General features: G+C 35.6%; 1 protein-coding gene across 1 annotated transcript in view; it reads right to left on the reverse strand.

Annotated features, from left to right (window-relative positions):
* Nucleotides 1–27,289, reverse strand: part of LOC120275749 (BEACH domain-containing protein C2-like) — a 35,205-nt gene extending 7,916 nt beyond the window's left edge. Inside the window, 24 exon segments of the mRNA XM_039282441.1 lie at nt 940–1,056; nt 1,145–1,231; nt 1,314–1,382; nt 1,464–1,520; nt 1,604–1,687; nt 1,789–1,858; nt 2,109–2,248; nt 3,011–3,520; nt 3,659–3,802; nt 3,883–4,431; nt 5,750–5,944; nt 8,897–8,981; nt 9,980–10,599; nt 12,018–12,350; nt 14,623–14,704; nt 15,863–15,939; nt 17,183–17,296; nt 17,473–17,577; nt 19,100–19,234; nt 19,722–20,441; nt 22,043–22,768; nt 22,770–22,831; nt 25,243–27,044; nt 27,160–27,289. Of these exon segments, the coding sequence (XP_039138375.1) occupies nt 940–1,056; nt 1,145–1,231; nt 1,314–1,382; nt 1,464–1,520; nt 1,604–1,687; nt 1,789–1,858; nt 2,109–2,248; nt 3,011–3,520; nt 3,659–3,802; nt 3,883–4,431; nt 5,750–5,944; nt 8,897–8,981; nt 9,980–10,599; nt 12,018–12,350; nt 14,623–14,704; nt 15,863–15,939; nt 17,183–17,296; nt 17,473–17,577; nt 19,100–19,234; nt 19,722–20,441; nt 22,043–22,768; nt 22,770–22,831; nt 25,243–27,004 (6,843 nt within the window). The 5' untranslated portion in view covers nt 27,005–27,044; nt 27,160–27,289.
* Nucleotides 27,290–27,529: the final 240 nt, after the last annotated feature.

Genomic DNA, 27,529 nt, shown 5'->3' on the forward strand with positions numbered 1-27,529 from the left:
ATGAAAAGCTTTCTCATCTGATCACGATATCTAGAAGAAGGGGGTTGAATCTTTCGAAAAGAAGGCAATACAAGAACAAGATTACTCTCTGAAAGAACACAAAAAATCAAATTTAAAGAACCATCCAATATAAAGAAGAACTACTTTTCATCATATTTCAGGAGTTCATTGCAAATAGTAAGAAAAGGGAACACCACATTCCATCACATTTGCAGGGTAAGATTGCACATAGTAAAAAAGACTAACACTAATTCTTATCACATTTGCAAGGGTAGATTGCACATAGTAAAAAAGACTAACACTAATTTTTATCACATTTGCAAGGGTAGATTGCAAATAGTAAGGCATTAACTAAATAGGTAGAAAGCAGCAGAAATTTCTAGTGGGTGTGAAAGATCAAAGATGCATGTCCAATTAAAGAATTCAAAATTTTCATATAGATGCCAAACTAACCAAAAAGTTATAAGTACCACAATCTGAACATGCCTAAGAGCACACCTGGAATTAATAATTTGAATAATCAGAACTAATTACAACAATGGAAAAAAGAAGTAAATGACAATGTGATATCAACCAGCCAAATATTCATGCCATTGACATTCCTAAGGATAAATCCACACCTACCCTCAGGGATCACTTCTCTAGAAACAGTGATATGTAAATCATTATATGTGGCATAATGATAAATGATAAAATTTATCCAGGACTGAAAAAGTAAATAATCATCAAGGAAAGATTGAAGGCATATAATTTACACTTCCCTTGCAGTTTATCACAAATAATCACCAGTAGCCAACATGAGATAGAAGAATCAAGGTGTGGAAATGGGGAAACTAAGAGAATGAGACTAATAAATGCCATGAGCAGGTCAACAAGGCATACATGCAAAAACTTTGTGAAGGATAAAGAAGAGTTAAATGAGAAAAATATAAAGCTTACTGTTCCTGCACTGGAGTAATGGGAGCCATAATGAAACTTGGGAATAATTGGGTCATCAAAGCTAGAATATCTCTCTTGAAACTTGCTTAGTCGCTCAGGATTTAATGCACCAATTGGCTGCACAATTTACACAAACATTATCAAGAATATGAATAGTGATGCTAACCTTTGGGATCATGAGAAAGTAATGAGCAGCAACGCCTACCTTCGAAAGATCTCTATAAGAAGCAGGGTCACTGAGATCCAGTGTTTTAGAATTGTAATCAGCTAAGATCCATGGGAAAACAGGATACTGTAACAATAGAAAACCATACTAATTATAATACCAAACAATAACTTCAAAATTAACTTAAGAGAGAATCTAGCAGAAGAACCTGGGTAATATCATTATAACTTCGACCAGCCAGAGTATTGAGTTCCATGAGATATTCAAAATTGCTAATCTGCAGTTGACTTTACATATCTTACAACTATAATTAATAGAAATTAAGAAATGGAACTAAAATTAGAAAAGTTAATCATACCTCCCACCTAGCCCAACGCTCCATGAGTTGAGCTCTTTTAAGCAGTTGCTCAGGTCTCTGTAGCCAAAGTAGATTCAGATGAAAAAACTAGGACAAAATAACTAAATAAAACCAGATATCCACATTTGACAGACACCTACTTGTGTCGCCAGATAAATATTGTTCAAGAAAGGAGGCCTTGCTTGAACAATTGCACGATATGCATTCTTCCGCCCTTCAATACTCTAATTCAACAGAGTAACTGGTCATTATCATGAGGTCCCATAGTAAAGCATAATCATAGAATATGACCTCCAATAAGAAATGGAAATTTACACTTTCTTACCAGAAAATCAAAGAAAAAATTCGACCGGTCAACCATAAATAGTTCCAAGGCACTACGTCTCAAAAGATATCTGCAAAGTATTCACAAGAAGGACAAGATATCAAGCACCTATTTAAGCAATTGAGCACAACAAAATGTATTGAAATTCAACCATATTTAGTCCCATGAAGAAATTAAAGTGTTCAGGACTTGAAACAAAACATAATAATACATAAACAATGACCCAACAAACTAAAAGAAGATGAGGCATAAAAGACAAAATATGCTAAGCTGAAAGCATAAGAAATCGAAGCATTAAAAGAAGAGATTGTTCAAAATACCTTCTACTGAACATTTGGTGAAGGGAAGATATCAACCAGCTTCGATCTTTTTCCCGTTCTTGATTTTGAGAACAAACTTCATCACTGGGATTGTCATTTTGGTTTACATCAACGATAAAATTTATTCTCTTCGTTGTCACCTAAACAAAGGGGGTGGAACCAAAGTCAGCAGACCATGTGGGAGATACAAATCTAGCAGCATATGATCAATATTTTACAAATTCTGAAGTCAGTAAATATAAGAATAAGGAGGACGCTGTAAGGGCAGATAAAACAAAAATATAATGCACATTATTACAAAAACAAACTTTCAGAATAATCCGTCAAAAACAGTAGAAATGTGCATAGCCTAGCGAACGAAGCATTCAAAACTATCATTCATAAAAACTAATCAGGAAACATGTATAGCAGAGAGAAAGGAAAAAGATACACTTTATACAAGTAAAGAAAAAAAAAAAAGACGTAAACATAATAGCAGCAAAAAGATGAGCAGCAAACCACCAATCACGGTTCAAACATCGGTTGCAGACAGAAAATACTGGAAGCACCACATAATAATTTACAATATCTGTTTGACTAATTGAAAAAAAAAAATACACAGTATAAATGAAGAAAATAATTTATTAAAGAAAAGAATAGCAATAGCAATATGGAAAACATACAGGTTAGTTTATACCTACCTGCTTAATAGACAAAGCAAAGAAATGGAATGAAACAGCTGAAAACATCAACATAAGTGTTGCTATGGAAGCTACTGACATAGAGTAACTTTGAGGATTGAAACAAGAAAATGCATACAAGGACATATTTCTAAACTAAAATTCCATATCACAAACAATATCCAAAGATCAAAATAAGCATAAAGCTTCAGCAAAGGCGTATTGGTCAAGTATAATACTCACCTGAAAAGTTCCTTGGACAACCTTTAATGGACGCACCAATAAAGATGGAAGCTCAAATACTATCCTTTCATCAGTTTCGTTGGGCAAATATCCAGGGGCAACCAACGAAGTAGATGGGACCAGATGTTGATCAGTAGAAGCTCCAGAGCATCTAGACTCCAAAGGTTCTTTGAGAGATTGGTTAGAAGCTGACGAAAGGATCTGCTTGTTGCTAGCACTATTGTCAACAATATCGGCTTCAATCTGCTCGTCATCTTCATTAACATTGTCCAGTGAAATGGCTTCTGCCATTACAATGGAGGCGCTTGAAGCAAGCTCAGCAGTAATAGAAGTTTCATCACCATTGGTAAGACGTGCATCTGCTGCTTGATCAATTTTAAGGTGCAACTGTCTCTCTTGTCTCTCTTCATAATCAGCAGCTGCACCCAAATGTGCAGAACCCCTATAGTTTCTTTTTAAGAACCTCCGCATCCTTGAAGAACTTTCAATAAAATCTAACTTCCAGAAAATCTGCAAACAAAACATTCTTGAGATATCCAATACACATCCCTTTCACAAAAATATTGAAATGCATAGTGCAGAAAATTTCTATAGAAAAAGAAATATAGCCTGAATACAGATAGCTATTTAAGATGAGAATAAACTTACGAGGTCAGAGTTTAATAAGTGCTCTTCAAATGGACCAAAGAGTCTATTCATCTCTGCAAGATAATGAATAAGTTTTCGCCATGCACGAATCCCTGTGGAAATGCGGTGTCGATCTATCACATCAACTTGCACTCGTCTATCCATCTATGTGAATATAAATGACTTAATACATGTGAAAATGGCACAGAAACTTCAGATGGAAAATAATTCAAAACCAACCTTACCTCTAACCTTTGCATGTTTCTGGCCAAAGCAAAACTTGCAACAAGGACTGCAACATATTTGTAGGAAAGGGCAGAGAAGTCTCTTCCTGAGATTGATCTAGAATCTACTGATTGGAGGCATTCTGTCCAGGCAGTTCCCATGGCTTCCGAAATGTTCCATCTCTTTGCACGCTCAATGTCACTTGCAGTTCTCCTTTGTGCAGATGTGGCCATTGCCACAGCACTTAGACCTCTTCCAGAACCAATTTTGGCATTACGTTCAAGATCTCGTGCGGCAGCAAGGGCAGCAGCCTTTGCAGCTGCTTTATCCTTTGGTACAGGCGGGGACTTATTAGCTAGATCAGAGGGCTTTTGGAAACTTGAAAATGTGTGCAGACGAGTTGTTTTTCGCTCAAGCAGTGATGTGTCACGCCTACTGAGGGACGAATTTCTTACAGGTGTCACAGATTCTCCACCACCAGCTCCTGCAGCAATCATTGCTAATGCCATTGCAGCAGGAGGTGATGCAAAAGCGGCAGCCCACCCAGGAGAGATCATTGAAAGAGCACCCTAAAAAGAATAAATACAATTAATATTGAGAAAAGTTACAAGTAAAACAGCCCAAGCTCCATTAGTGTTTCTTTTGGCGCTTTTTGGCCTTTTCCCATTTTTTACACGCTTCTACTACTATTTATTAAAAAAGCCACCAGGAGATAGAGTTTTGAGATTTTTCTCACCAAATAAAAACATTCAAGCTTTTTACATTACTAATGAACCATTGAATCCATGTAAAAGTATTTTTCACTCCAATTTTTATTCAAAATTTATCCCTAAATATACAAGATTTTCAAAAAGTGCAATCACCATGTCTATAGATATATATATTACCATTTGAATTTACTTCCAAAAACCACTCTAAGATTTCCACTCAATATTAATGCAAAAATTAATATCCAAAAACTTTTGTGATACCAATGCTCTGCATATCACCTAAAACTTTACTGAACTGTAATATCCATTCTAAATATTATTTTGAAACTTAACTCTAAGATTTTAATTATGCATAAAACCATCTTATGTTAATACATAGGCTCCACTTTTATCTTCCAATACTGTACGTCTATATTTTTCGACATTTATATACATTATAGTAATTATGGTTTGAAAATCTTATATTTGTATTTATTTTATTGAGTAATCTAAAATATATGTTCATAACTTAAATGCACATGCATTACATGCAATACCAGTAAGTTTATAATTATGTCCTCATACATTTGCACTAGTCTAATGTGCCAGTCTTCATCTGCACCATAAATTCTAAAATTTTGTTCCTAATGCCGAAACTGAACTGGGATATACATCTACCACTTAAAAAGCAACAAAAAAATGAACTAGATAAAATTAATTTCAAATGACTAAATACATTATTTACAAAACAAGATTGCACAAATAGAAAAGCATTTAAAACTCCTTCTACACACAATGAGAAATTAAATTAGTATGCAAGCTAATAGTCCACAACAATATCAAATCTAATGGGAGTAGCCTAGCGTTTGCTCCACAGATATCAGTATAGATTGGTTCTACTTCTAAATGTGTTGTTATACATGATAAATACATTAACACAAATATAGATCAAATTTCTGACTAACACAGATAAACAATTGAATGCATAAAATAAGCTTTAAATGATAATGTCAGACCCTCTATCCTATTACTGTCCGATTTTCGAGGCGAAGTTGGTGAAGTGAGCTCCTTTAAAGGAAAAATATATCTTACCTCATTTTAAATTCAGAATATAATTTATGCAACAGCCACAATTAGGAAAGTACATATAGCTCCCATTTAATGAACAAATAAAAAGATCAATTGCTTTTCAGCACACCTCAATAGGCAGTGCGTCTGCTGCTAGAGCACGATCATCAGCAATGAGAGGATTCTGACCATCTGGAGATGTAAGTTCATGAATACCAGCCAATAAAGGTCGCCACCTCCTTAAGATTGCAGCAAATGGTGGTAAAATAACTTCTAAGTATTGTTTGCGCAGAGGCCTCCTATCTCTACCAACAGCATGCCACACCTGTACTGTGAGATTAAATTCAGTATCTGATGTTATCAAAATTACAAGGAAACTGGCCCATGTTTTATGATGTATAAAAAATATCATTTTCCAATAATGAATGAGCCTAACAGGTATTGCCTAAATCAATCAAAGACCAATACAGGAATAGAAGAATAACAACTTGTTCAACTGCCACATGCTTAAGTTTGAGGGATTAGTGAGAAATATTGCAGAAAAGATAAATATGAATGAATCAAGAAAGTTAACTGAAAAAAAAAAAGAAGATCTTAGGGTCCGTTTGATGCACAAATAAGAACAGCATAAGAGTACATCACTGTACAAGTGGCTATGGGACAACATAACTGTTTGCACTGTTCTCTATTTGATATTCAATGGACATCACAAATCTTTTTGTGTTGTTCTCCGTTTGTTTTCCACAAGCACTGAAAACAAAGCTGTAAAATTAAAGCAATATCCTTATATTGTCTTATGTTGTTTTGGAATAAAAAATTTTACAAAGCAATATATCTTGAAGTTTTCTCTCATCTTTAATAGTGACCACTTAAATTTTTTTATAGCTAGTAAAATTATAAGTACATTATTATATTTATGATTTTTAAAATATATCTATTAATAATTACTTACCATAAACACATCATAAATTTTGTTAACATGTCCGCTTAAAACAATATAGAATTTTGTTAGTGCCGTTTAAAATATTTTCCATACAAAAATATATGGATATACATCTACTTCAGCAACTATTTTTAAGTTTTCACGAGCATTGACTAAAACGAAAATAAACTCACTTGTGCTGACAATGATATTGAGAAAAGTCTCCTCTAAGGGCCTGCTAGGGAGGAGGTATTTGGAGATAAGGTAAGGTAGAGTTTTTTAAAAACTCATGTATACAGAGGTAAGGTCAGCGAAAATAATTAGTAGCTTATAATAATACATAGAAAAGTACAATAACATGTAAGAACTTACAATAATAAGTAGAAATTTACAATAACAAGTAGAAACCTATAATAATTAGAAGTAACATTACAAACAAGGGAAGTCAAATAATAAACGGAAACATGAAGAACTAAGCAACAACATAATATAATAAGACGTAATATAATAAGTGGGAACAGTTTATGATTGCTTGTTTTCGGATAGCAAAGGAATGTAAACTTTTTTAGTTAATCAGAAAAAGCCAAATAAGGGAGAAACAATAATAGTAAAAAAGAACAGATTATACTAACTCGACACATTGTATAATTAGAGGTAACATAAAATAATAGCTTACAAAAATAACTAGGAATGTACAATAATAAGAAAATCCAATAATAAGTAGGGGTCAAACCAAGGTAACAAGGTTAAACCCAGGGTTTGACCACCTTACTATCATCATTATAATATCAGGTTTAAACCTAGCTAACAGAATGATTAGTAATTGGTTGAACAATAACATTAATAATATCCAAGTTAAATTCCATAGAATACTAACTTACCGAGAAACCCTAGAAATTTAGAAATCTTAGAGAGATGAGAAGGGAAAGAGAAAGGGAATGGAGGAGGAGGAGGAGAGGGATTTCACGAGAAGGAGCAGCAGCTGTGGTGGGGGCATGAGCAGAAAGTGAAGGAGGCGCGATTATGGTCGGGGTGTGAGAATAAGGTGAAGAAGTTAGGGCTGTGAAATCTTTGATTGGGTTGAGGTTAGGCATTGTTGTAATTTTTAATTTAAATTGGGGGCAAAATTTTCTTTAAGTTTTGTTGTCCCTCAGTTAAAAAGTCGTACCATGATTTTGACGGGATAAAATTTTCAGCTACATGTGCTGTACTCAAACAGCCTCTTATGCTGTATTCCTACCCCATTTGCAAATCAAACAAAGTACAAGAAAATTTGTGTTGTGTTGTCCCTTGTTTTTTCACATATCAAATGCACCCTTAATGTCTATGGCTATTACAAAAACTAAGAATAGTGTTGCACCAAAAATTGGAAGCCTAATCCCACCCAGCAAATAAACATAAACCTGGACTTCTTTTACCATCTATAATATGCTTTGTCAAAGGGTTATGATGCCATTGAAAAATTGATATATCAAGTTCAAATAATATTTGATTAAATGGTTTGAGATCCTATAACAGCTTTGGAAAGATCTTCTTCTCCTTGTTGATGGTATAACTTCGGCTCAATGACTTTACCAAGAAAAAATAATAAATAAAATTAAAAAAATGTACAACAAGAGAATAGCACTTTCCTGGAACTAGAGGAAACCGAAAGTGAAATTAAATTTGGGCTAATCGCCACTCAGGCTAATTCAAACCAATACAAAGAGGTCAAACAATCAAGCTGAGCCTGCTAAGGCTCTCTGGCCAACAAGAAATAGTAGACACTTTAAAATTGAGTCAGGAGATTTATTTGCCCACATTAGTTACCTGGGAACGAAGAATGGTGACGTCAAACATTGCTTTACATTTTTTATTGTATAAGTTATCAACAAGGGAAGATAGAAATCATCCTTCAATCAACAAGAGATCCAATTAGAAGGGCTACCAAAAACATTATGCAGTCAAAAAAATGTCAATCCATATAATGCAATGAGCAAAAGGGAGAAGCTTCATGATCTACTTTTCTAAGGATATTGTATTAACCTCTACTATGTGGAATCATTTATATGTGTCACATGTTCTATCTCAAGAGATATTGTCAAGAAAAAATTGTCACATAATCAAAGAAGACAATCTGTTTACTGACGCATTGTTTCAACAACATGAAAATGCTAGATGCAAGAAAAATCTTCATATAACCATACAGTACACAAAAACATTAAATTAACTATCAGAAGTACAACAAACTCAATCTAGTTTTAAAATTAGTAAATGCCCTGTAAGATAAATCAATGACATGAATAACAAACAAAATACTAAACTAGAAAATTTTCCATTATGATATGAGATTGTCAAAAGACACAATTCACAAACCTCAGCGTATAAAACACAGCATGCAACCAGCACCCTTTGCCTCTTGGATTCAGATATAGGCATGTTTAGAATAGGTGAAAGAACGCTGCACATCAAAAACATATCCACATCCATAAATTGATCATAAAAAGCAAGTGAGATACACAAATGAGGCTTTAAATAAACTAGATGGCATGTAAATGGAGCATAATTAAAAAAAAAATTAATTGATAATCAATATGTACTGAGAAAATGAATATGATCAATAACAAATAGGTGGCTTTAACTTAAACGCAAATCAAATATTACAAAATTGAAATTAGACCACATATTCTTCTTTGTAGTTTGCTATGTTAAACCATAATACAGGTCGAGGTGCAAGACAAGAAAACCAAATTAGAAAAAAGATACTTGAACTTAAGCAACATAAATGTTAGTTGAAAATAAGAAGGCATGGAATCGCTTGACACAGTTGCATCATGAAAATCGAACCATTGCAAATGACTAAAGAGTTTTAAAGATTCCTTACAGCTCATATAAATAAAGGTCATGAATCAGTTGGTGCCTGTTGTGGAATACTTAATCATGCCTACATAATTTGTTGTAGAGGAACTTAAAACTTAGCATAAACAATATAAGGAACTTTGATTTAACAAATTGATATTGTTTCAAGCCTTCCATACAGTTTTTCATCCCTAGATCAAAGAAGTCAAAGGGACCAGATTGCCTAGTGGTTGGACCAATCTCATTGTAACATCACTACATCTTGAAGTAGGAAGTGCATGGCCTGATGGACCAAGGTACAAACCTCAAGGAAATCAAATAGCTATACCAATGTCAGAACTTACTATCATAGTCGCATTAGGGATGATTTTGCCATCTACACGAAACAAATGACATGATAGAACATTAGAGGATTAAGGAATTATAGTTATATGGAACGAGGATAAGGTAAAACTTAATAAAATAAGGCACTGAATGAACAATGCAAGCCATTGGAATGTAAAAGGAAAGTAGAAGACTTCAAATATATAGGCTTAAGAATAACCAAGGAAAAAGAAAAAAACAATATACTTTGTGAAGAAGCAGATTTGATGAGGCTACCTCCACAGAAGTGCAGAATGAGGTTTCCTGGTTGGCAAACGCTTGTTGTCAAATGATAGCATTTTTCCAGGCTGAGTATTCAACCCTTCTGGCATGCTATCTTTCACGCTTATATTCCTCATAAACATGTCATCTTCACCGTTGTCATCCTCTCTCATTGCAGCTAGTACCATGCGAAGCATGCAAAGAAATGGCTGATCACTGTCCAACAATTGGTAGAGTGCTGTCATGACACCCATTCCAGTTCCAGATCCACCTCCAATACCAAGACCACCACCAATTCCACTTTCATCCAAAAGAAGAGCTTGGAGCACAGCAACTGACTTCTTTACTAAAGGAAGTTCAATCCAGTTCCCATTTGAGTCCTTCTCCAATGCTGATCTCCAGGCTTCCCACCCACTACCCCCACCTCCATATACTACACCCTTCGAAGGAAGGCCAACACCATACCACATTCTGCTCCTATACTTCCAACCTTCAGCTAGGTCTAAAGCACAACTTCCATAAGATACAAAAGCGCAACGAACTGACTCATAAGGCTCCGCAGCAGCTGCCGCAGTAAGACGTTCCATAACTGAGGCAGAAAGTTGTCCATTTGCATCAGCCATAGAGGCAAGAACCTGATTACGAGCAAAACAGCAATAATTTTAAAGAAACTTCAGGAAGAAAAAAAAAATGATGTAACAGAACTGAAAGACCCACTAACCATTTATGTTAAAAGAAGGCCTAATATTTTCACTACTAAACTATACCTACTACAATTTATAGTTTCAATGGTTGTGTTTAATCAGTAAAGATCATTACAATATAAAGTTTCTACTAGCTATCTCATTTATAAGACAAATAACAAAAATTATGCAGCTCAAGAAGTCAAATACTTTCTAAATGAAAAAAATAATAGTGCTACTCTAAGACGGCAACTAATCATAGTAATTAATACACGATATACACATGAAGCACAACTTTCAAGAGAATCTCAGCACTATCCCTTGAGTAGAAGGAAATGAATGGGAAAGGCAAGATGGAAAAATCAATAGGCAGCTATGTTTACCAAGATTCCTTGTATCTGTAAATACAGAAACTTTGGATGTACAACTTAATAACAGCCAAGAATCAAAGCATGATCACTATGTGGAGACTCCTCTAATTTTGGCAACCTTAACTTTTGCAAATAAATCTTTCATGACTTGAGGAAAAACTTAACAAGCAATAGAACATGCATTTGAAATTTCATGTGCATTAATCACTTGAAGGCATACAGCAGTTGCACACTATCCAAGCATTCAATCAGAAAGCTTTACCACTGCCTATAAAAAATCCTCTACCATGCCCACTGTTAATGATCTTTGACATCCTAAAAAAAGTTTCAGTAAATATTTTATTGACATAAAATTAAATTTAAATCAGTTTATATAGCACTGGCCTACATGTACAGAGAATGAATGTCCATGCTCATCACTCTATTTGGTGCTGCTTGCAATTCCAATGCCTTCAGCAGCTACCATCATTAGGTTTAGAGACTGCCAACAGCACACCTATGTTCCTACTTCATCTATGTTACTCCCATCATCCCATCAGATCACACACACGCATAAACAGAAACAAAACCTTAAAAAACCTTTTTTCAGGGCTGGGCCAGAATACATCAGTATGGAGTATGACGACTACAACTACCAATGTTGAGATGTCCATAAACTTCCCAGAAATCTCCAAAAAAACATTTACAATGCTAACATCATATAATAAAACAGCAATCATAATTGTATGTCTAAATAAAGAAATTTGGTAATAAAGTATATACATAAATATCAGACAAGTAGTTTGCTCATGAAGTACTGCTTGAGAGATGTTAAGTGTAAGCATTTCGTACACCAATATATTGTAGTAATACTGACTCATTAACCAAAAACTCCTAATGAGACCTCAGCAACTTCAGAGGGCACTTACCACCAAAAAATTTAAAATATTGAGCAAAAGTCAGCAGAAAATTTCAAAAAGAGATAATGACAGAAAAAATTAAAGGCATCAGTGCACCTACATCCAATGAAAGCCCTCCAGCATCACTAGATAATGACGACTTCCTGGAGTTAATTGTATCTAAAGATTCACCACCAATTTTACCCTGAGAATTTGAGCGACTAACATCTGATGAGGCCACTGAAGATGGGGAACTCAGACCATCAGTGGATCGAGAAGCACAATATAATTGTCCTTGTAATCTCAAATGATCTTCTACAAGCATTAAAATAACAATTGCATTTTCTGCCAAAGCCACAGAAAGATTTGCAGCAATCTCTGCTTCCACTTTAGCTTCTTCTGGTGATAATCCCTCAGCAGCCACACCCGCAGCTGCTGCAGCAATAACTTGAGTCTGCTGCAAGTGAAGGATTGGATAATTGTACTAATTCATGTTTATTGTCAATATGGAGAAGTTCAAACAAGTTATTAAGAAATGAAATATATAAGAAACTTTTCTAGCAACAGATAAAACCTACATTCCAAATAGTGGATCCCAATCAAACAAAGTATATGAATTATGGAAGGAAGAAAAGTAATTTATAACAGCAACTACAAAAGAATGACTTTTAGAATTTCCACAAGTGCAGCATACATTAATAACAAACTGTTCTTTTGTGAATAACCAAAGGAAACGGAAATTTGGCGCTAGCTACTCTAGAACCACTTAGGCAAAAATTTGAAGATATTATATATATATATGTGTGTGTGTGTGTGTTATGGAGCCAATAATATTTCATCTATCTTAAATATATAACAATCTCATCAAATAAAAGAAATAAAAGGATGAAAGTTGGATTCCTTTACAAGTCAACAATAAAAACATAAATCAAGCTCAAATAATTAATACTGTCACAGGCATAATCACATACCACTTATATGGCCAAAAAACAGAATAAAATATGTTACTCCTCCATGGAAAAGCTTGTAATAAAGTCTATAACCACTTAATTTTATCTACCAGTGTAAAAGCACCCAAAACATATTGAAATGTATCACTGAATTCATATTTGAGGCTACAGACAATCAATAATTACAAAATTCAGTTAAAAATAAAACGTAAAACCAACCAAACCAAAGGCCAGTATACCTACACAAAATAAATAAATAAAAAAACATATTTTTCAAAAAAATTATACTTTTCAAAACCTTCTTCAAATGAATTTTTGAAGCTCAAACACTCCGATATTCATCAGAAATGTAATGTTCGATAACTGAGCTGCATATCATTCAAAAGAATATAGATACTGTCAACAGATTATATCGGTATATTATTTTTACAGCAAAGTATATCAACCAGCAATGCTAGATGATTTAGTGAAAATGAGTATCAGTCTCCATGCGAGAATAATAATTGAGAAATCACAAAACATGATTAATGAAACAAGTCCAGACAAAAACAATTTTGAAGTAAAAGATTTGAAGATATTATCACAACGGAAATTATAAATGAGGTAAAAGCTATAAAAATTAAAAGAAGGACAAATCAACATAAACTAACCAAATTTATACAGTTGAAGATTTACCGAAGCACTGACAAACATGAAGATCATGATAATTTAAGTGGGTGGAAAAGCAAGCAAAGAAAATTTTGTGTCCTACCCAAAGAAAGATTATGGGCTCCTGCCAAAATCCCTTTAGACAATGCAAAATCACTAGATCAACTTTGAATATAATTTACATAAGATGTGTATCTTTCCCAAAATGTATAAATTTACAAAACACTATCTGGGTAAACAGAGTTAATAAAAATAAAACTATTATTAGGGCCACTTCAAACATGATACAAAACACCCTTCAATGTAAGCTATTTCTAGCTTGACCAGGTTCACTTGTGCCAACCATCCACTAGTTCACCTTGCAATATAACAGCAACTCTATATCTTAACTCACTAAAAGGAAACAATTCTAAATAGATGCACGTGTCAGGGTTAACAATAATTCAGCTGTGCAGAACCAATTTGCTTTGTGTGCATCCTAACTGCACTCACCCATGCCATATACAAGTGCATGTGTCAACTAAGAATATGAAAATGCACCCTAAAAAAGCTTCTATCGTTTTCTTCTCAACCAATTGAGGTTGTAAGCAATTGCTGGTAATGGATTTGGCCACTTTATGTTTGAATGGGACCTTTGTCCATGAATCTACTCTGGATTGTGATTGAACCAAATTCTTCTTAGAGTGGCATCTGTCAAATTGAGTCATTATTAGGAGCAGCCATGAATGGAATAAGACAAATCACATCCAATTTCAACCAATTAGGCACAGCTATTCAGGATCCAATTTTGTCTAAAACCAGGCAAGTGGAATCTATTCACCATAAATGGCCTAGCTTCAGTAATTGCTCCTCAAGCATATCTAAGATGATTTCCAGAAAAAGTTAGTGAGGAAGATGCTGACAGCTTGTTAGTGAGAGATAAAGCAATTAATGAGGTAGATACATATAACTTGTTAGATCGAGATCAAGCAATTAACAAGGCTTAAAAGAACCTTCAGGATCAGTACAACAATATCTGGCAGTAAAAAAAGTATAGTTCAGACAGAGTTCACACACACACACACATAACAGGACTACAATTGATACATTTGCAGAGATTGAGAAATCCCACCAAAGAATGAAGAATACCTGAACCTGAAGCTCCCTAGCAGCAAAATCTAGCAACCCACCTAAGAGCCTTCTTTTGAAAATAGGTAATGATTCTTCTCGCCTAAGCAAATAAGACAAATTGATACAAAATCAGAGGCTAAGAAAATGAACAAAGAAAAGAGTTCGCTTCCAGTTCTCTTTACCTGTTACAATAAAAAAATATTAAAATCAATGGTAACAGAGCTCAAAACACACAAAGCAAAATTTTGCCAATTACATACAAAAAGAGATGAAAAAACTAAATTTCCGACTAACCAATAGTTTTTGTGTGTAAATTTCATAGGATATAACTTGTACACAAATAGTCAAGAACTCCCACTTATATGCGTACCCCTTTACATATATTAAAAGTGTTGATATAGTAGAGTTGTCTGTTGCTAATCCTAAACACCAATGAGATAAGAAAATTGATAAAACTCAATCACCACCACATTCAGATTTTTCCACATACAGGTGTAGCACATGGAACATAGCAGTAGGGGTGTAAATGATACACCTTTACTCGCAAGTTTCTCGGGCTCGACTCGGTGAAAACTTGAACTCGGCCCGGTCACAGTCAAGCCGAGCTCGAGCTCGAGGAGCTCGAGTAGTCGAGCGAGCCGAATTCGAGTATTGTGATACTAGGCTCGAGTGCTCACGAGCCTAATCGAGCATATATGTATATATAATATTAGATTTATTTGATAAAAATCAAGGGGAAAAAGTTTCGAGTCGAGCTCGAGCATAATGTTTATGGTTATTTTCAGCTTTTTCAAGCTTAATCGAGCGAGCTCGAATAGCTCGATTTGTGTACCGAATCGAGCTCGAGCTATAAAATAAATACTCGATCGAGCTCGAGCCAAGTATTGAGTACCGAATTTTCAGTCGAGCTCGAGCTCGCTACTGCTCGGTTCGAACTTGATCGATTACACCCCTACATAGCAGACAGCAAAGAAAACTCGATAAACAGGATTAACAGGTTCTTTAACTACTTGCACCGAACTATCAGAAGTTTGGCACAGAAAACATCAAGGTAACTTGGTAAAAGAGGCACGGCCTTAAACTTTGGAAAGTAAGAACAATCTACTAAATTACTCAGATTGGGTTCAAATAAACATGCTTGCAGGAGTTTTCTTCCAGAGGGTATTTCACTCATTAAATGATTTAAACAAAACAACAGAGGATGAAATAAGTGATATTTCCAGTTGACCTATAAAATGCTACCTGTATAAATTAATACCTGATTCTTTGGTCTCCAGTACTAGATCCCCCAACCATGGACAACCACTCTGTGCAGTGAATTGTTGCTTCCACATCCTGCAAACATCATAAAAATATAAATCAAGACATAACACATGATGTGATACCACTAGGAACACACTATCCCTTAAAGTTTATTATAAAATTAAAATGAAAAAGGTAATAATGGCTTTTTTTTTTATAAATTAAATGTTTAGCAAAAATTAAAACCAAATAAAATTTAATTCAAAGAGGACTTCATACTAACAATTTTCTATAGGAAAAACACTATGTGTGCACTTGTGGCTTGAATCTAATGCTTCAAGCACCATTACCATGGCAAGCACTATGAAGGCTTAAGGCTTATGCCCCAGACATCAATTACTTGTGATGGATTAAGCATAGGTGAAGAGAACAGAGGTGAATACCACGGGGACTAACGTCACAGCTTGGTTAAGAGGAAGGAGTAATTAAATAATAGCAGAGTAAGAAAAAAGATTGACCGCTCAGAAGATTTAATCACGATGAGATGGCAATAAAACTGAAATGGAGCGTCACTGAGAGCAAAGCAATGCTTCAAAGACCATTTATTTCATGTGCCAATGAATGTGTAAGCAAGTAAGGCTTTGACAAAATTATGGCTGTGAAAAGATGAACTGTCACCAATTTTAGTTTAACAGGCCCAAAGTTCCACAGCTGGTTTTCCAGTAGAAATCGACTCCAAAGAGATTTTAAGAGTAATACCACACACATGTGACTAATAATACGAAAAAAAATAACTCCTAAACTGTTGTAATGGTTGATGCATACAAGACTAGGTTGTAAGCGTTGTTTTACTCATAAGATCAACTCCAACCAACAGATTTATACTTAAGCAGATACATGTTATAGGCTCAACCCATGCCCAATTTACTGAAAGTTGGCCAAACTCGGCATGTCAAAAACAATTTTAAATATTCTTGAGCAGCACGCAGCCCAATAGAATCAGCATGTTTGCACCCTCCCCAAGCATGCCCTATCACTGACAAATAGTTGTAACTACAACAACTGACATGCCATATGCATGTAAAATAAACAAATGATTTTAAGAAGGTACACATAAAAAAAAAATAACGCTGAATCCTAATTCAGTTACTTTCTTTTGAGCCCCACGAACACATACCATGATGAAAAGAGACTGTTTCTTTTGAGAAAAGTAGTTAACCATGAAAATATTAAAATAAAAGCCCAATAAATATGTTCCAACATGAAAAGTATGACCACTAAAATTATACATCATCCCAAGGAATAAATTATGTTTATTTTTATGCAAAAAACTCACTTTCCATCCATCTTTTTGTCGCATTGAATGCTCTAACATGATAATAAGGAAATTGTGGATGAGGTCTTCTATCTCACTGAAGTTCATGCCATCAGTAGTTTTGTTTGAACCCATCTGTAAGTACATAGAGATTTTAGAACAATTAACTTAAGAAACCTGGCTGAATTGTAACAAAATATACTCATTAATAGCATCACAATGATGAATTCTTAGATTCAAGTCTGGATCATTTAACATAGACTGTAGGTAACAAAAACAATAAAAAAAAAAATAATGATGACAAAACATACTTCATGATTCGAAATGAGGACCTCCAAGATCCAATCAGGCCATTCTTCCATCCCAGTAAGGCAGCTCCTATTTTCTGGATGACTGCAAGCCAAAAACAGAAGATCCTGAAATCATATAAAAGGGAATTTCAGAATTTAATAATATAATAAATTGGAAAGGGTAAATTGAAAAATTATGTCTTCACCAGAAATAGAAAAGTAGAAGTACCCACTAGAAAAGCATACCTTTAAATAATATTAAGTTAACAAAACTTCTAAAATTATGGGATGGTTGAATAATCAATTACTTCAAACCACAATTCAAGTCTTGCAGGGAAATGTCTTATAAAGCCTACAATGACCCTTTATGAACAAGATTTTCAAAAAGGACAAAAAGAATGAACTCAAGTGTTCTCATAGGTCTACAATATACAATCTAACTTCAGAATCGTATTAACTCGCCAATTTCTACCTTCTATCACTGCAAAATTCACAAAGGAAACAACTTCTTGTCCAACAAACGGAACTTCATCTGATATCAACATATATTCTTGAATGAATATTATACTTAAAGAAACATTTTATTACTCTAGTACAGCCACATAGCATTATAAAACTCCAAGTTGACACCCAATAATTTCAATATTACAATAATACTTCTTTATAATTTCAACACGGCCTGGATTTGCCTTTATCCAATTTACAGCTGGATTTCATTATTCCTAAAATTTGACCATAATTATTTTCTCTCACAAACCTCAGTACAATTAACATTCAGTTTTCCTTCAGGGATACTAGTTAACTCACCCCTCTAGTACAATTAACATTCAGTTTGCCTCGTCTCACATCACTCTGTTGGGGAAGGTTCAGTTTAAAAGTATATTTATGCACATCCAAAGATGAAGCATCATTGATAACCTACGGACTTGACAAAAAATACAGGCCTATGTTGCCCTAATGATCAATAACTAAAGGTCAAGGAGGTTCAGTAACACAAGGGTCAAAACCTTCCCAGGCTACAGATCAAGGACCAACACTCAAATATCAAGCAATGACGACCTTCAACCCAAGAGTTACAAAATTATTAACACAGAAGTTCTTTAGAACAATTGTTTCACTTCTCTTCATGTGAAATAAGCAAAAATGATTGGGTCTAGTAAGTCAGATACCAATCTGGCTCTTCTTAAAAAATTCTAGCATAAAAATGCCAAAAGATCTGTAAAAAAACAATGACTTCAATGAAACCTAGAAGCACCAAGCAGAAAAATGCAAGTATACATAAACAATTATAACTTGAAGAGATGTATTAGTACACATGAATATGGTGCTTCAAAGGCCTTAAGCATCCCATAACAATCTAAGAAAACCAATCATTCATTATATAATAGGAAAAAGTAACGTAAAACTCAGTCATGATATTAATATGGTAAACAGAGAAAAAGGGCTTGAAAAAGGGGGCACTGAATGAAACTTTTCAAAATTTGCTTCATTATTGTACTTTTAATCAGATTTGTTTAGCCATTGTCTTATTATGTATTACGTAACTTTACGTCTTAATACATAATAAGACAATTCGAAAATATATGATAAGTTACCTAAAGAGACAGAAACCAATCTAGCAGAGACTTCAAGAGTTCATCGATCTTACCTGTATAGCTCGATTTTGGAACGCCCTAGATGCATACGGAAGTGAACGGAGAAGTACCAATAAGAGTTGGATATGCTCAAAGCGATGACCAGAGTCATATAGATTTAGACCATCATCATTCGAAGAAACATTGATCTGATTTACAAATATAGCATCGAATCAAGAATTTGGTTATATAGAACGAAAAAACAAACAAACAAACAAGCAATTTACAATGAACAGAAGAGATAATAAACATAAAAATGACTAGTATTACGAAAGAAATAAGTAATTAAATTTAAAAAACACTCAGAATCAACAGCTAGAAACATGAAAATGGTTACACCAGAATCCAGAGTCAAGTAATAGATAATTTATCATACATATCCTAGAAGTGTCTTTCATTAAGAAAGAGCATCAAATCTGTTCCAATAAGGGGAATATAGAATGTCAGCAGTAAGGTCATTTCAAAACTCACTGTAATGATTGTTGAAGAAGGCAAAACAAAGAACATAAACAAACATTAGTAGAAACAATGAGAGCAAGGTCAGCAAGTGAAAAAAATTTGATGCTTGAAAAGTAGAATCCTCAAAGAACAAGCTAAAAACACATTCTATTAGCTTGAGGGATAATAATAACCTACCACTGCACTCAACAAAGCCATATAGACATTGCTTGTCAAAAGCCTTTGTGGGGCTGCTTGAAAAGCCCTCTGTAGAGCAAAAAGTAATAGAGAAACCTTGTCATCAAACATGGTGTTTCCTTCCTCAGGCAGTGCTCCAAGGGTGCTACTTGGCACACTAGGAGAAACAGAACTTAAGCTGAACTTAAGATGGCCAGACATGACCAAAGCACCCAAAAGGTTGATTATGCCAACAACTATGCCATCACCATTGTCAATATTATACACATTATTTCTAGCGCTTTCAGCACTTATTGAAAAGCTTATGCCTCCCAAGTTCTTTAGAAGCTGATGCTCAGAAGCTGATGGCATGCTTTCGATTTTCGGAGTCAAGGAATCGTCAATAGGATTTTTATCAGAATCAGAAGACTCACATTGAAGGCCTTCTTCATTAGAAGCAGGATCTTTAATTTCAGGGGAATCTACAGGGGAATGTTGCTTTTCTGTCTTCTCGGTAGAAATTTCCAGTTCAGGAATCTTGTTGGATACATTTTCCTTGTTGGAGCCTCTAAAATTGGAGTTATCAAATATGTTATGATCACCGGTTTTAGCTTCTCTTTGCAGAAGAACAAGCAGAGTCTCAATACCTCCACAAGAAATGAATGCTTGTGCAAATTGTTGAGCCCTAGATGTGTTAGGTTGAACCACTAAACGATAGATCAGATGCAGCACCCTCGCAACCTGCAAATTATGTATCCAAAAGGAAACCGGTCAGCCTGCAGAGCAATACAACACTTTGGATGAAACCGTAAGTACCAAACATTGAGTAGGGGGTGTCACTAGCCACAACAAGAAAAACACCAAGCAATTTACGATAATGACTTACCATTAAAAATGGCACATGCAAGTTATTATTAAAAATCATATCAACAGAAAAAATTATCAAACAGTGTGATACTAAATCCAAAACAGAGCAGAAAATAACAGAAAACCTTCCTTTCTACTTATTAGACTAGTTAAAAAGTAAAAAGTGACGCACTAAGTCAGTTCATTATAAGCAAAACACTACATGAATGTCTGTTTTCCAAATAGATATTTATTTATTGTAAGAAAAAAATAATTAAATGAGGCATAAAACAAAAGTATACTAATAATTCTTATAAGTTCAACACTTAACAGTAAAGGAAAATACACACAATGACCTTCAGAGGATAACTCTAAGCATGCTAACAGCTTGCCCTTACAACATTAGTCTCATTCAGATTATCAATTTTATCCTTTCTCGATAGTTTTGAATTTTGTTGTCATCCCCATTTCTTAGGATAATTTCCACCAACCTTCACATATTGGCAGGCTCTAGATACAAAACAACAGGAATCCATCAACAAAACTTCCCTTCTATATGTATATGGATTGTCGTGCCATGTAAAAATTTCCTAACGAACTTCTCCTCTTCCTATTGATAAAAAATGCTACAACCAATGGTTGTTCTTGGCGAAGCAAGCGGTCCGCATGCTCCTCCCACATTCTCAACTCAACCCCGACCTTGCAGTTTTAGTAATGACTTCGGACATGACTGAAAATTTTCTTTATTGGTTAAAAGAAATTTATTTTGAAATAAACAGTACAAGTTAGCCATGTCTGTCGGTCATGAGAATCTCCCTTCCAGAATGTCACAATATGGAAAAGTAATTTGGCTGCGAAATATTTGCCTGATGAACCAAAAACATAACAGACTTGTGACCACTAAAAGGATAGATACTAATCATAGATAAAAAGGTCTGACTATCTAAACTCATTAAAACCACAACAAAGCTCTAAGTGAAAGTCTTGCCACAGGAGCAAATTACAAAAACCGGTCCTATGGCTACAATCTTCAAATCTAAGCAGCAAATATCCCTGAGGAAGTCCAAGATATGAGATGGGAAGCTTCCTCACAAATCGAAGCATGCGATTGATAACTCTTGCTAAATTTCTTCTTTAAACGTTAAACGAATTTCTGCTGTTATGTTTCAACAAATAATACAATAACATTTGCCCAAAACAAACTAACAAACAAAAGAGAACAGAAACAAAAAAACAAATACACACAATGTTTTCATACTATACTGATCCAACAAGACCATGCATTACAGATGCAGAGATAAAAAAAATTTAAAACAAGAAACCTGATGCAATCCTATTGTGTACAAATTCATTGTGCATTCGCAAAAATTTTCATGCTACACTTACTATTAAACAATTTAGAAATGGGAAAAGTGGTACCTAATTATAAGAATGAAAAACAAGAAAATCTTTCATAATAATTTTAGGTCATTCATAAATTCATCCCAATACTCTACCTGATTTGGCTGTGGACAATCAACTAAGAAACCTATCAAACAGCGAACATCATCAGCAGCCAATGAGGGTGTTGCAGCACCGATTAACAGTTCGATGATCACTAACAGCTCATCAACCAAAGCATTGACTTCACCCATAGGCCTAGGTGCTTCACGGAGTGAAAAAGTATCAACTGAATCAGGTTCATGAACAATCCAATAGCATCTTCTGCAACCATCGAGAAGCATTTGCAGGGCATTAGCATCACGCATTGCCAATGACTCAGTGAAGACCATGTCTGCAAGCGAAGATAATAGCTTTTTTTGTAAGCCGTATTTGCACAAACTCCACATCTTCAAATCCAACAGCAAAGTACTAAACAGTTGTACTTTAAGCACATGATTATTCTTCTGAGATTGACAAAGAGAAATAATTGCAGCAACAAGCTCCTCATCACTTATTCCATTCTCCTTTCCAACCTCCAATGTTGATAGAGATTGCAAAATGTATCTCAGGATACTAGACAAAAGCTCAGGTGCACGAGTCCGACACAGTTCCTCATTATTACCAGGATGCTCCATAGCCAAGGAGAGAACTCTGAAAATAGGAGCAGCAAGTGAAGCAGTGGCAAGTGACAGGGGAAAATCACCAATTGATGGTTCAAGGTTATCTGCCTGCACATTGTTTATTGTAAGTGGAAGTAAAACCATTGGACCTCCATAAGCCAAAGCCCATAAAGCTTCTGCCAGGACGCAACCTAGAAGCAACATGAACCAGTCCAAGGACCTCAGCTGGCCTTCTATGTAGACCTGAAAGATCAAGAAAATGAGCCAAGCAATGGAAAACTGATCATTAAAAAATATGATCAGCAATCATCAAAGCATAGAAACATTTACTTACAGTCAGTAAAACAAATCTTATAGCAGTAACTAACTGTCTTTTGTTATGCCAAAATCAAAAACAAATTCAAGAAGACGTGAAATATATTAAGTGTTCAACATTGTTTTTCAATTACACATGAATGAATTGTCTTCTACAAATCTACTTGCTAAATAAGAGAACACAAGTTTTTCATGGGAAGATTTTTGCAGCTGGAAAGCCATCAGATTAATAAATGTATTTCTCTATTGATTGGGTGAAGGAACTGTCATCCAGGTGTTTTATTTTACCCCAAGCACGCATCAACCATTCTATATACCTCATCCAAAATCAGAAGCATTCAGTCAGAAATTTACAGAAATCTATCAAACAAAATATTTTAAATACTCAATTATGTTACGGACATACCCATCCAACGCAGACAAAGATAACTGCTAAATTCACAAAAAATTACCATGAACAACATATCTTGGTACAAATTTTCATCATCTAAACCAAGAACCCCTTCCTCTCCACCCCCCACTCCTTTCTCGCCACCCCCACTAGGAGTTTATCACATAACACTGTGAAAATACCCATCTAAAGCAAATAGTTTATCATATAAACTTTAATTCAATAACTTTCAAACTGCAGCATATCTTTAGTCATTTAAAACTTTGAATCTTTGCTTCAAAAATGAAAAGGAGAATATTTCTGGTGTTCTGAGAGCCAAAATGAAATTTCAAGATTTTTTTCTATATATATAAAGATAAAGGGGCTAAATAAAACCAAGAAGATAGATATAAGATGTTTCTGAAGTTTTAGCTATTTGGTCTTTATTTGTCGAAAGATGCAATTTCCAAAATAGAATCTGTAAACATTTTCAAGTAAAAGTTACCTATGGTTTCTCCTAAAAGGATCTCTATATTTTCCATTTCCAAAATAGAATCACAGTTCTTCAGATAAATGATCATATATGATGTTGATTGCCATCAAAAGAAGTTGCAGAACCCAGTCACAATCTCATCACTTTTATCGGTAGGTGACAAATGCTGATCACAATAGCTGTCATAAGCAGATATGCCTCAGAGTTGCAGATCTTTAACAGCAAATACGCAAATAGCATCTTTAATCTGTCCTCCATTGATATAAACAATTAAAATTAAGTCTGAATTACTTAGAGGAAGACGAACATCATCGTTCATGTCAAATAATATCCTCCAATGTCAAATGTCTAAGAACTTTTTTTTCTCCCACAATGCAACTACATGAAAGATGGATCAAATGATCAAAGGCTTTATCACAAAGATTGCAGGATAAAGGTCAATACCAGCAACTTCAATTTAATGTGAAAGTTTGCAAAGCGGACGTCTTTTCAATAATCTTACAGCCATTGAAAATCTAAGCTTGACAAGAGGACTGAAAAAGGCTTTCAAAACAAACTCATTGGTAAAACATCATGATGGTTTCACTGTTTACAGCAATGCCAACTGCCAAGTGCAGCAATTAATGGTCATGGCTAATGACGATCACGAATACAATTATAATCCTGGATGGCAGACTACCGTGACAAGAACTGGCACTTGAAGCATGGGCCTCAATATGAAACACTGTTTTTAAGGAAAACCAACATTAGTTGTTTCCCAAGGTTGCCTCCATTTTTTCCAGCGAGAGCTTACAAAGCTATACAGTTAACTGATGGTATGGAAAGTATTCTTGTCAGCTGATAGTGTGAAAAAGGGTTGAACCAAGGAGCTTATTAAATCAAACATCCCCCATGATTCAAGTGTCAATAACAAATTATATTCTTACAGCATCTGTAAAAATATATCCAAATCAAAATGCACACATCCGTCAAATTGACAGCATTTTATTTAATAGAATAGTAAATGAACATTGCCACCAATGATTGGCCAAGTATAAGATAGAAATTGATTAATGAGCAGATCAAGAAAGTTCATACCTTTTCTATTAGTAGAGTACTCAAGCAGTAAATTGGATTACAGACAGAAGATAACTCAGAAAAAAAAAAAAAATTTGTAAATCTTTACTTAAATTTAATGGTTGAAGATATTATCTTCATAGTCTAAAAAGTTAGTGAATCTTAACTTAAGTTTAATGGTTGAGGATATTATCTTTATAATCTAAAATGGTTCAATTCATCTGCTCCATATACAACAGTTTGTCATTCATTTCAGCTAAGTAAGGTCTCATTAGATGATGTGCCTATCCATCCATAGGTTGAAATCCTATGCACACAGAAGTCCATCAAATCAATGAACTGTATAATTAAGTTATTGACAATAAAAAGTGTTGCATATGAGATAAACTAACAAAAACAAGTGGGTATGAAAAGACCAACCTGCAGCACCCGAAGGTGAAGCATCGGGACAGAAACGGCCACTGAGAAGACTAGGGTGATATAGGAGGTGCAAGTTGCCTGCAATTTCACTATCCAATCTCCAGCTCTCTTCTGCCAGATTTCTGACATGCTCATTACTTCCCAACCATGGTAAACCAGCACCATGACCAAAAGAAGGTAGCGCATCTCCTCCTCTAGCAGCCAGTCGAAATATCCTTTCTGTCCCAATAGGTTCCTTAAAAATATAAACAGGGCCCATCTCAGCAAACAAGGGACACTGTCGTCGTCGCCGTTGCAAACCTGCCATCGTTGGAGGTGGGTTAGTGCCTATGCAGCAAAATGCCAAGGGCTTTGATATCCGTGGGAACTCAAATGGACGACTCTCATATAAGCTCCCATCTACATACAACTTCAACTCACTCTCTGCCTTCCCAAGCAGGCCATGCTTGCAGTAATGTTCTAAACCAATAAAGTACCATCGCTGAGGCTTGAATGAATATGTGAAATGTAAAGAAGCCTTTTTTCCCTTACCACCACCTGTCTCCACAACCAGGAACTGACCATGGAAGTAGGCCTCGATACCATTGTTATCAGAAGACAAGAAGCTAAAGAGCCTTGGCATGTGTGTAGTTCCTTCACCTGCAAGTGCACTAGCTGCAGCTGCTGCTGACATAGGAGATGATTTGCCTGACTGGGCAGCTGCCGCAGCAGCAATGGCAGCTGCTGCAGTTGCAGTGTTCAATGTGTCAGCAAATGATTCAATGTAAATCCACGTGGCAAATGAATATCCATTAGTGAATGGCCACCGGCTATCCCCTGGACCAAGCAAGCCAGAACTCTCACCATCAAACTCAAAAGTACGAGCAGGGCCTCGAGCTTCTTTACCACTCATAGCCTTCTCCAAAGCCAGCATCAGCTTCATACCCCATTTAGTTGTCAAGGTCTTCTTTATCAAACTAAGCCACTGATGCAAATCAACCACACTAACAGAATGCCCTGCCAAGACCTGAATGCATTGACACAACAATGAACCATCCCATAAAACTCCATCATTCACATCAACAAACAGCTTCTCTGCAGCTTCAAGAAGCACCCTGAGCAATCCAGAAGTTGAACACATAGCCCGATTTCTTGTACAAGCCTGCAAGATCAAAAGCAACCCCTTCACCATTCTAGTCCTCGGCGACATCTGATGCTCTGAATCCCCCTCCCAAGCTAACCAAGGGATCAACTCAGCTGCCACCACTGCCGCCCTTGAATTCAGCATGACACTCGGAGGATTCCCGCCACCCCCATCATTCCAATCACCATCATCCAAACCCTCCACTCCACCCATCGTATTTAGCAACGCATCCACAACCAATCTCGGCACATCCCCCAGATCCCCACCCCCACCATCAGACACCATAGATCTCAACTTCTCCAAACCCTCCGGCCGTCCCATAATGGCAGAATCAACAATACGCACAAGCTCCTGCGGAATCTCCGGCATCGCGGGCTTCGTCTTGGACCGCGTCAACGGCGCAACTGGAGACGTAGAAGAATCAAAACTCTCAAAGGACAACGACGGCTTTATCACCCGATCAGAAGACGAGCTCCCACGATCAAGAGGATCAGAGACAGACTCAGAGACGGCACCGGAGGAGCGACCAGGATCATCGGAGAGGGATGTGCGGGAGGAGGTGGAAGCGGGGGCGAGATCCACAGCCTCAAAATGGCCGTCCTCCTCGGCAGAGGGGGACGATGCCGGGTCTTCATCCATTGAAATTGTTCTCTAGTGTTTCAAATAATCAAGAATCCGTCTACGATTAAAAAAGCATAAAAACAAATGGAATCAAACAACAAGAAATTAACAAATAAAAAAAAAGAATAGATAGATCTGACCCAGCAAACGAGATCTGGAAATGGAAATCAAACCTTTAGCGGTAGAAAGATGAGATCTTGGGAGGAGAGTAGCAGAGGAATGGTGGCATGGAGAACGAGAGAGAGAGAGAGAGAGAGAGAGAGGAATGGAGGAAGGGAGAAGAGGGAGGGGGTTTCGGCTATTTCACAGGGTGGGTTAGAGTTGGGGCGGGTGAAATAATCAACTGGGATGACTTTGAGATTCGCGCGGATTGATGATGATGATTTTTTTAAAATGGTTTTTGTCTTGTGATGTGTGTGTGTATTTAATGATTTTGGACGGTGGTGTATTTGGTTTGAAGATTAGGGATGATCTTGGCTGTTGGTGGGGAACATGGGCTTTAACTATGGGAGTTAGATGAATTGTTTTGTTTTTTTTTTTTTT

The sequence above is a fragment of the Dioscorea cayenensis genome, chromosome 2 (genome assembly GCF_009730915.1).
Source record: "Dioscorea cayenensis subsp. rotundata cultivar TDr96_F1 chromosome 2, TDr96_F1_v2_PseudoChromosome.rev07_lg8_w22 25.fasta, whole genome shotgun sequence".
NCBI classification, from domain to species: domain Eukaryota; kingdom Viridiplantae; phylum Streptophyta; class Magnoliopsida; order Dioscoreales; family Dioscoreaceae; genus Dioscorea; species Dioscorea cayenensis.